Source organism: Metarhizium brunneum, chromosome 1, assembly GCF_013426205.1.
Source record: "Metarhizium brunneum chromosome 1, complete sequence".
Classification (NCBI taxonomy): Eukaryota; Fungi; Ascomycota; class Sordariomycetes; order Hypocreales; family Clavicipitaceae; genus Metarhizium; species Metarhizium brunneum.
This window is the reverse complement of record NC_089422.1, coordinates 6,440,050-6,451,241: the sequence shown is the minus strand read 5'-3', so window position 1 is coordinate 6,451,241 and position 11,192 is coordinate 6,440,050. Positions and strand designations below refer to the sequence as shown.

Genomic DNA, 11,192 nt, shown 5'->3' with positions numbered 1-11,192 from the left:
CTGCCAGTAAGGCATCAGGGGTTGGCCGGGCTGTTTGTCCACGAGGTTGAGGTTGGATAGTATTTCGTGGGTGAAGAACACGATTTGTATGTGGACGTATAGTGTTTACGTGAGGAAAGGAGGCGATACAGGAAGCGGTCTAGGAAGGCATGTACGGTCTGGGGAATTGGTGGTGTGGCCGACATTGAGATTGAGAGAGGTCAGATCGAACGGGAGAGGTTTGATTTGGACGTATTAGCGCAGGAGCCGAGATGGAGTTTTGCGCGGTATAGAGGGGATGCAGAGATTCTAAGGTTATAGCTTTAGGAATAATAGATTCACGTCCACAAAACAGATGGTAAAGATTCTAAGGACGGGTCGGGGAAAATGCGAGGCGCCTGCAGAACAGCCGAGTGATGAGAGATCAGGGTGACGAATCTAGAAGCGTTAAGGCCCTGAAGACGGTGAGCCGTATATGGGGCGGAGACGAGGTTGACTATCACTAGTGGGCGTATAGGGGAGAATGTTTCTGCAAAAAACTCTGCACAGCGGCCCGTCAGGTGAGCGACTGGGATGAAGCTGTAGTGAAGTTGAACAGGTTGATTCACAGACGAGCTGAGCAAATAGGGCGACGCAACGTCAAGCAATCGGTCGACTCTATTGATCCGGATGATTTAGTAAATCTGAAAGCTTGGTCCTACTCATAAAGATCCATATGTTAAGAAAAACGATCCCGAAGGAATCGCGCCGTCTCTCAGCAAGCTGGCTGTCACAGATCTGCCAGCCGGTTTTGAGCTATGGTACGAACGGAAGAGCGACAATTAGGAACATTTGGAGCGTTGAAGAGAGTGGTTTAGGTGTGACACCTACGGCTGGTGGCAATCAAGTCCGGACGGACAGGAACCGCCGGCAAAGTTAGAAGGCTGAGAGACGGCTCCGCAAGCAAAGCCGTTGCTAGGCCGGGGGATCTATTTCGGGCGTTCAGGCGTGTGCGACAAAACATGCGTGTTTGATATTAACAGATGCAATATAGGCTTCAAATATTATACCAGAGCTGCAAGACTGTTTTGGCCACATTCTCCGAGAAAGCTCTCTAGAAGCTAAATAGTCCACTTCGTCTCTTGCCTAGTGGATACACAATAAGAGCACTCATGAACAAGCCAACACTAATGCCTATAGCTACTTGAATAACGCTGAATAAGACGTTGAATGCAGTCCCGTCCAGATTTCCGATTGTCTTGGCACTAGTGTCTACTGTAGATGTGCTGTTGCCCGTGAGTTGATTTGCGGAGGTGATGCCAGCCAGCAGCGATCCGCCGGCAGCGAGTCCGGAGGGAACCTGTACGAAGATAGCGGGAAGCATAGCGGCGGCTGCAAGGCTGTAGCCAACCTTGCGCGGCTGGCGCCATTGCTTCTTTTGAGAAGCGGTGTTGGATTCAGGATCTGACATGGAAGGCAGTGACCATGCATCAGGATCTCGACAGCGGTGTCTCGAAAATCTTGGTTTAACTCGGTACTGCCACCACTCCACAACATCCAACCAAGCGTTTTCCATGTGTCTGCCCAACCTTGAGTACAGGTTTGCCAGGATACCGACTGTTAGTGCGCCCAACATATTTGAGATCTGGCTGTTTCCTTCAAAGTACTTGCTGCAGTAGCTGTTGACGCAGAAGCCTGCTAAGGCCATTATGGTCATGACTGGTGTCTGCCTCCATTTGGCTTGGTTGATAATGCAAAGACATAATGTGAAGCCCGGCACGAACAAGAAGTACCAATTCCGATCAAGAGGATCCTTGCAATGAGTTTCGCTGGTAGCGTTGCTATCCATCATTCCATATAATGAAGCTCCGATTGTGATTCCATACCCCAGAAACAGAGTGTAAATCATGGCATACACCATCCGAACGCTTCCAGCGACAATATTATGACTCTGAAGTTCCAACGAACTGCACAGGACCATGTAACCAGGTAAAATTAAAGCAATGCTACTTTGTGCTAAGGTGCTGAAGCAAAACAACTGGCCATTGTTGATCGATCCGAAGCCTCGGGCGAGGAAGGAAGTAATAACCGAGGCGGAAACCTCGAAAACGTGTGCGTATAGCTCGTTACTCGGGGCGAAAACAAGTTGAAGCATACCCACAATGCATCCCAGAATGAAGGCGACAGGGAGGTCGATAAATCGACCTTCGAAGGCAAACGGCGCCACACAGGCAGATGCAATCCCATACATTAGGACTCGGAACCATGTGTGAAACTTGGGCTTCCTTTCCATGACCTTATGCAAACCATCTGTTGCTTCTTCGACACCAAGCTTGTCGTGAACAACGTCTTTGTAAATATTATGAACGTCGCACAACTTTCCCAGGTCGATACCCTGTGGCACCCGAACAACCTTAACTTCGGCCGTATGCGTTGTGCTGTCATCGAAACTGATAATCATGCAGGACGGAATGTAGAGAAATTGCCCTTCGATTTCGAGAACGCGTGATGACATGGTCATGTACTCTTCGAGTCGATGCGTCGGCGCGCCGTACAGCATGAGGGCCCGGCATAGCTTGAGGAGATATCGGTGTCGTGCTATTATACCGGCAATATGAACTGTTATTCGAATCTGTTCCTTCTTGGGTTTGGGGGACTTGTCGGCTTTTTCTTTTTTAAACTTTTCTGACCAATGGTCGGAGATCTCGCTGGAACCCGGGGCAGCAAACATCGAAGAAGACTTTACAAGTTCAGTAAGGGAAGTCGTCGAATGACGGGCCCGATTATTGGTGAACAAACCACTAGTAAATCTTTGTCGAGATCCTCCAGCTCTAGAAGAAGGTCTCGATCCTCCAGCTTCAGAAGGAGGTCTCGAAGTCGGAGGTGAGGGGCGAGGCGACATGACAGGAGTTGAAGATGAGAGAGGCGTGAGTTGCCCGCTGGTATTGTTGCCCGGGGCTCTTCTATCATCTTGATAAAGCTTCAATAGTGAAGACAGAATACCGCCTCTGTACTTTGAAGGACGGGGGACATAGTCGTTGCCATAAGTTTGGCGGGACACGGGTGTATTTGTGCCAGATGAACCAGGCTCTTCGTGGAACAGATTACTCTTCCCGGCCTTTTGTGTGTGAGACCTGACCAGAGACTCCGCGGTGTCATGGTCTTCAATAAAGCGTTGTCGGCGGCTGTAGGGGGTGCGATACCTAAAACGCTCCTTGTCGAGGTCATCATCAGATGTCACAGTAGCATCGTCTGCGAAAGAGCTCCCATGATCATCTGAGTCGCGGATGAGCGGCTGGAATGAACCTTCGACGTCCGAGTTTCGCCTTGAACCAGAAGCAGAATAGCTACCCACCGATACCGCCAAGCGATCTGCTCGTTGGCGTGCGTCATTCATGGAGCGAAGCTGACGCTCAGTGACCCGACTCTCCGCTTGGTCCGCCCTCTCGCGTTCCTCCGGATCATCATAACTTGTATTACGTCTCAGAGCGGGTCTTGGAGCTCGAGGGGTGGCTACAGACAAGAAGCTCTGCTCTTCCCTCCGGCTCTCTTCTTCAGTCAGGACCAAGTTGAGGGCCATTCTCAATTCCACGGCGTCAGGCGCCCCGGGAGGTGTAGAGAACAGCCCAGGTGAACCTGGCTCCGATCTGAGGTCTTTCACGCCTAGTATAGGAATGGGCGTGCCACTTCCATTGCCGCTTGTATTCCCGCTGTTACTGGTAGATGTAGCCACGGTTGAATGTAAAGTCGAGTCTGCGGCTGCAGCAGCATTTGTACTGGCCGGGGCTAGAGATGTGTTGGTGCTCGTGGTGCCTCCACCGTCGGCCGGAGAATCCGGTGAGGTCCCCTCTGCCTCTGCTTTCCCATAGTCCTGACTGCTTGAATGCCAGACGACTCGCTTCTTGGTCTTCCGGTTTGGCGTACTGGCAGTGTTGGTGTTGGTGTTGGAGTTGTCATTGGAGTTGTCGATAGAGGTGGGGTCAGGCGCCATGGTTGGGAACGAAGAATCTTGGGTGTGGTTGGCCCTGAGACAGGTCTCAGAGCTAGTTTAACCGATATATCATGAGAAATGGAGAGCTTTTGTTTTACGGGGGATGAGAGAAGAGGGGAGGAGGAGAGGAGAAAAGAGAAAATCTGGCCATGAAATATGTACTCTTAGCAATGGCATTTAAGGAAGCTAAGTACAAGGGGGGGGGCATAACACCGGGGCCCAGGGACGCGCAAACCCGAAGCCCCAATCCATCAAGGCAAAATCTAGTTATTTTCCCTGGATCGGTAGCAACTGAGGCGCGGCGACGCAACGTTGGGAGAGGAAAAGAGGGTCGCTGTGGTCCCAGGGAAAGGATTAAAAATGGCGATGATGAAGGCCTAGTTACCTGACCCTGACTAACAAGCCAGATACATCGGAAGGACTCGAGTATGTGGGTCACTGATACACCTCATGTTGGGATGCTGCGACGAGACTGGGCAAAGCATCGACCGGTTTGTACGTTGGTGTTTTGCACAGGCGGAGAAGTCAGATAGAGACATCGTATTTGTGGACACTTTTTTTTGGGGGGGGGAGGTGGGAGGCAAGGAGGCCGAGAGTAGGAGGCTAGACATCCGGACCGCACCTGCTCTTTCAATTAGCGTTTCTTGTTCCGTTCCTTCCTCCTCTTCATGGTGGAGAAGGGTGTTGCAAGAAAGATACATGATAACTGGAGCCTCGAGACAAGGAAGGAACTCGAGAATTCACATGATTGGGTTGCCCAATAGCTGAACCTGCCTTGTCTTCTTTCTACGCCGAGTCGGAGGGTGCAGAAGCAGATCTGTGACGGTATACATACATACGATTGTCCGTGATGAAACGGGCGGTTCCTAGTGGGCAAAAATAGCATGACGTAGATTTTTTTTGTGGGTTTCTAGAAAAACAAGACGATCCCGGCAAATCTGAGGCCGACAGTCCTTATCAAGAGGCGAAGAGACGTCGACGTTTGACGATCAGAGTTTTAGACTTCCATCAGGCTGGTAAGTGGCGGTCGGCTGCAGGTCCACTGCGGGTCCCGTTTTGCACGGTATCGATCCCGGCCCCCGATTGACATGCAGCGCCCTGAGGCGCTCGGCCTTGGCGGACCCACTTATACATCACGGCAGCATGGCTTGCACGGCTCTTGCGGCACGTGCAGGCGACAGTGTAGGGACGGAAGGGAGGGGAATCAAAGCTGACAAACAAGCAGATCATTCAAGACCGTCATGGGCCAGAGGCCCAAGTTTGTCTGTGCAGGCAGCTGCGTAACCAAAGTGCTTGGTGTTCAGGTGCACTTGGCATTGGCCACGGCGCACAGCGGGGTCAGCCTTGCCTGTTCATGCAAAATGTACGGAGTACGGCGAAGAAGACTTTGGGACAGCACGAATCGATGCGAGTACGTATGTACAATTATTACGAAGCTCTGGTGGGGTTTTGCCATGACACACGACCATCCCACCGTGGAGTAATTCGACGATGAGTCGCGCAAGGCGAGCACCGTCATGACGTGCCCGCTATTTTTGCTTTCTTGTTTTTCTCCGTCGCTACTCCGTATTTTTCTGCCAACCAAGCAGTCGTGGCGTCGAGGAAACAATAAATTACCGTGCTTGCTACGGAGTACTTGCCTCGCGTTGATGTGGCCGAGGGCCGAGTTGTTCCAGAGTGAATGTTGTCCGTAGCAAGCATCCCAGTCAAGCTAGACGACAGGGACCTGGGCAAGGAAACCAGGTTGCCCGGCTTATCCTCGATAGATTGGCTACATTGGATCATGGCAAGGGAGCTGCGTTTGGCGATTGCACCATGGTCCTTTTGGGGACTTGAACACGGCAAGCCAATGTCGGATGGAGGATAACGGGGCTTGGAGATTATGGCCAAGTATGAAAAGACGCACTGGCAAAGGAACTAGACATGCGCCCACGTCGCACATTCATCAGCGTGCTACAGGAAATGCCTCGATGCTATTGCGTTCAGCGTGCCATTACTAATACATCAAAGGCCATTAGTGTTCCCGGCCATCCTGTCTTGAACCACGTCCTCGATGGAATAGTTGAAATTCGAATTTCCACCGGTTTGGGTTGGAGCTTTATGCGACCGTTGGCGGCAGCAATTCATGCCTTTATCGGCAAACTTGAATGTTGAGGCTCCATGGTGCAGTCCGGAGTGCTTGATGAGCGGGCAAAGCTGCATTTCGATATCGGAACTCCCAAATTATTATTGGCCTGGGAATAATAATAACCCATGGATTCGTTTTCCTCATCTCATCTAGCCCCAGCCTGGCACGGCCCCCTGTGATGGAGCCATCGATGATGCTGCTATTCCATAATGGGTATCCCGACTTGCTCAACCGCCCTGGAAACCTTGGGAACTCTGACATCCCAGCCCAAACATCCCATGTCGCGGCCCAAAGATTGGGCAGTGCCAAGAGAATGGCCGTAGTCCCATGTTCTAGAATACTACTTTACATATCAACTGCGGGAACTCGGCAAACAAATCTATACATACTGCACATGTGCCATGATTACATACCCTTGCTTTTCGCTTCTGTGTGCCGAGAAACTGGTCCTTGTCGCAGATTTCGAGCCCCAGTTTTTGCTTCAATGTCTCCTAGGATCCCTGATCCTGAAGATGTCTGGTACTACTTGTTGCCAAAAGTGGCGCGATCTTGCATGGCGCAAAGTTTGCCGACACAGATCAGGAAAAATGTGAAGAGAGGGTATGTCCGGGGACCGTTGCAAGTACGCCCATACACTATAGCGGGATGAGGTTTATTTTGAACAGCATGTCGGACATTTTGTATGACGTGAGGAATTTTGAGCGTGTTGAAAATGTTGAAGAGTCTTGTGTAAGATGTTGAATGCAAGTGCTAGAAGGAGCATTGAAGGCACAAGGGGAATATTACGACCTAGCCAGGACAAGTCTACCACGCGAATCAGACGTGGTCGAGACGGCCCATACAAGTTGAGGTCAGATCTAACAATATACAAAAGGGACTCAACCGAGTATAGCCAAAAAAAAAAATATATCATCAGCTAATGAGGGCACTGGGGAAATGGCACAAGACGGCAGCCACGAGGACCCATGTGTTGAAGCGTAAGCTGCTCCAAGAGCATCCAGCATGAACATAGCCCACCAGCAAGACATGTCCCATCTGGCTAAATGGGGTATTTTCTGCGTCTTCTGCAATACGCCACTGCCACTGCATCTATCAAGCGGCACTTCAAATGTTGACTCCATCCTTGCCGAATCTCCGAGCAGCTCGGCGGAGCGACTAGGCTTACCATGGTTTAGTGTCGACTGGCCAGTTCAGACTTGGTCATAGAGGTCAACTGACTGGTGCATTTTATGTCCCCGTTTCAGCTGTATTCCGGCAACACCTTCGTTGCGTCTTTGTAGCATTGACTTCTTTCAACACCAGAGCCCGGTTCATGGTCAAGTTTTCCCTACAAAATATTTCATTCTGCACTGTCCAAATGACGTTGTTGAAAGACACACCACCTACAGCCGGAGCGGCAAGCCCGTCATCGTTGTCATCAGAAACTTCTCAAGAGACGGAACCGATACCGATATGTGGATTGGATCGCTCGAGGCCAACTTTGGCGACAGACGCAGAGTATGGACAAGAGAGGGCTGGGACATGCTGTTGTCGGAGGCACAGGTCTGTGCCGCCTTGCCAGTTTTTCACTCCCTAGCTCGCAGAAACCTATCCAGAGGCCAGGCCGTCATGCTCAACCGTGACCCGGAGACATGGTACGAGAGTGTTCTGAGCACTGCATGCCCTTCATTCCTAGCCACAGTTTAAGGTATGTGCTGCGCAGCTTTGGACACACATGAGCGCACCTGGGTTCGTTTTAATATCTCCATGGGCAAGAACGGTATGTCCTACGACCACAGTACGGAGAAGAACAAGGCCATTGCTTCGCTTAACAAGTCAATCCTACAAGAATATCCGCGACTCCATCCTAGAGGAGAGACGCCTTGAATTCGCCGCCCAATACGGTTGTGGGCCGCTGTGCGAGTTCCTCGCTGTTCCAGTGACAATAGTCAATTACGAAAGGACTAATGAAGTAGTGGTGGCTCCTTTCCCTCGTGTCCATGATCGCGACTCTTTCGGCTCGCTCTTCTCCATGATTGACGCTGAAAAGCAGAAAGGGGATGCCCAGTGTGTTCAATGTTACCTTGTTGGGCGAGATTCTGTCACATCATGCACGTCTATTGGCCGGCCTCGTGCAAAGTCAGACACGGTTGATGGACACGACTTGACGATGGTGTAATTAGTCTACTTGTTGAGTTATCAACAGCAATTCGGGGCAGTGGAAAGTTGCACATCAATGATAGAAGGGTCAAATCGACGATATTGATAATCGTTGAAGACGCGTATGCTAAATCCTTTCAGCTGCAGACAACGATTACCTCGAGTCTTCCCCTAGATGGGCCATGGCAGGGCCTCCTGGCCCAAACATCTACAAGCCACTTCTCCAGGCGCCACTCATTTCACGGCTTCCGAATACTTTGGCAAGGGGCCAACGGTGGCGATACCTGAGACATTCAGACTGGACCAGACTCTACAAATCTCCGTCCAGAGCCCCAACCACACGCCCTTCATACCGTGCAGCACTTTAGCTTTTGGCCTTTTGCTGGAAGGATGACCCTCACGACCTATGGTGATTTCCAAAGTTGGGACACAAGGAACGCCCTACCGGTGACGGAGCGATGCCCTTGTGAAGGAACAAAGAAAAAAAGAAAAAAAAGGGAAGGGTCAAGTACTCCGTAAGGGCAACCGGTGAAGGTTTGCCATGTGAGACGTGGGTTCCGTGATGGAATGAATCCTGTCTCAAGTGACAGGCCGAGATGAAGAGTTTGGCGCATGAGCTCCAGGGGTGGATCGTCTTGCATTTTATGTCCGGTACTCCGTATATCTGCGTCTCTCTCTCTTATTTCTTTCTTTCTTTTCTTTTCTTTTCTTTTTTTTTTTAAGAAGGAAGAAGGTTGCGCGATAGTATTACGCTTTGCTTGGAGTACGTATAGATAATTGTGCGATGACATCGATGAGAGCCTGCACGTGTATAACTTTGTTCCCTTGAGGTTATATTCTGGTGAAACTAAAAAAGAAAGGAAAAGACGATAGTCATCTACCGGAAACTGAGAGCCGGAGAATTTGAGAAATCACCAGGTTTAACAACTGAAACATTTGTCGAGATTGCACAAAAAACGTCAATAGGCCACACACCCATTCATCATCACCGCACGCCCAGAGCTTCCATCGTGAAACCCCGAAACCCCCCGCTCGCATGACCCACAGCGCAGCATCCCAGAAGATGGCTGGATTTAACGCCATCGACCCCTCCATCGTCCTCCATCGTCCTCCATCGTCCTCACCCCGTCACCTGAGTGGCCCGTTTCCTTCATACATCGTGTTCACGATGGGAGTCAATCAAGTGTGACGTCTGGACTTTGTCCGCTGTGATTGTCATTACGCTTCGCAGACGGGCCTTGCACGGTCACATTCACGTACAACCCTCTATTTGCGACAACTCACCGAACATTCCGTCGACCGCTTCTTGCCAGGGCGTGCGACACGGCGACTGTACACGTGGTGTTTGGTCGTCATTTCCACGAATCACTCACCCATCTATCCTTGGTGCTTCGGTGAGGGGAGTGTAGCATCCCAATATCAAAAAAATCCACCAATGTATAAGACATTGACGAGGCAAGTGCGACAGCTTGCAGGTGGCGACGTGGACGGCATGAGGTGAAGAGTCAACTGCTACGGAGTACCGAGTACGATAACCAGCAGCCATCTGAAAGTTTGCTGTACGCCACCCAGAAAGAGACCAGACTGGACCTATTATGCCAATCTTACTCCGTACATGCATTCTAGCTCCAGGTGTATATGCATTAATACCCGTGAGTCCGCGACAGGTGCAGCCAATCGACTACACGGTGTAGAGTTGGGGAGCGCGTACTCCGTACACCAACATTCAACATTTATGCCTTCTAGGAGCTTCTTGCAAGTCTATGTTCTTTACTCCGTACAGCGGTCTACTACTCCCCGATAGAGCATACTGGCCATCACTCACGTGGAAATAAATACTTGACTTTTTAACGAAAAGGTAAGAAAGGCTGATGTTCCTCATTACCAGCCCTGTAAATCACTTAACATGCATTTACCTCAAGTAATTGGATCGCTGATACAGCAGGGCCCCCATGCTCTATTGGCCTTGTTAGGTCACGGGTGGTTCTCCATACAGGGGTTGGAGTGTAAAGACCCGACAGGACAGAGTACATCGAGTTAGGGAGTCCCCTGTTCACAGCTTCCTTGTCAGGTAGCAAATTGCCAATAAAACAAGTGTTAGAACGGGCTCATGGTTCAAAGTCCAGTATCCTCGTTACGCGACATGGGTTCACGTGTCTCTGAACACAAACACACGCCTAACCACCTAGCTCTTCGGGTTTGGGGTCATCTTCCCGAGCCAGTAGGGAAAGGAGGGTTACAAACGTCCGGTAGCCACACCCGAAGTTGGCGTCGATGTTTGTACTGGTGTGGAAATAACAGCACCTGAGGGTTTGGACACCAGGGCAATTGGTACGTAGTTCAAGCTTGAGGATTCAAATTACCACGGACCCGGCTAGTTTCTGGTGTTTGAGAGTGTGGTGACAACCGGAGATATCAAAGCCGTTGCAACGCCTTGCATGACCCGGGCGCCATGCTGCGATAGTCAGAGCTGAGAACCAGTCGATAGATTGGACCTTGAGCTTTGCAAAGAGCATGATGAACGAGCTGCCAAACAGGGATGCTGTTGCTTCGGCTCATGACGCTGTGTCTTTGTATCTCGGGGGTTTGGGTCTGGCATGCTCAGTGATACTCGAGACAGAGCGAACTCAGCCCTTGGTGCATGCGCTTTGCCGAAATGTTCCACTGGCTCTCAACCTCTCTTGCGTCGGTCTGTGGTCATCCTTCTCCCGGCTGCGTTGGAAGAGAAGTGTGACTTTATCAGCTCGTGACATCCTTGCCATAGGTTCCATGCCACAACAAAGTGCCTGAAACACCTTCTGTAGCCTCGTGGGCCGCAGCGGCGTAGCATCTGAAGTATTTACCCTGCTTTCCGCAACGCTATGGATGTAGTATTTCTCGAAGCCGTCAAAATCCTTTTTGATCAACAGAGTACTAGTATGATTCCTCGCGCCGTAAGTGAGTATCTCCATCTGAAAGTGTATCTGCTTATTCCCC

General features: G+C 50.6%; 2 protein-coding genes across 2 annotated transcripts; one reads left to right on the top strand and one right to left on the bottom strand.

Moving 5' to 3' along the window:
• Positions 1-1,072: 1,072 nt before the first annotated feature.
• G6M90_00g019590 (uncharacterized protein) lies at positions 1,073-3,949 on the bottom strand (the record flags this gene model as incomplete). Its single annotated transcript, XM_014693097.1, has 1 exon — positions 1,073-3,949. One exon carries the CDS (start codon positions 3,947-3,949, stop codon positions 1,073-1,075), a length of 2,877 nt encoding a protein of 958 aa, XP_014548583.1.
• Positions 3,950-6,743: 2,794 nt separating this feature from the next.
• G6M90_00g019580 (uncharacterized protein) lies at positions 6,744-7,763 on the top strand (the record flags this gene model as incomplete). Its single annotated transcript, XM_066129838.1, has 2 exons — positions 6,744-6,806; positions 7,380-7,763. The coding sequence occupies 2 exons, from the start codon at positions 6,744-6,746 to the stop codon at positions 7,761-7,763; spliced, it is 447 nt and encodes a 148-aa protein (XP_065985834.1).
• Positions 7,764-11,192: the final 3,429 nt, after the last annotated feature.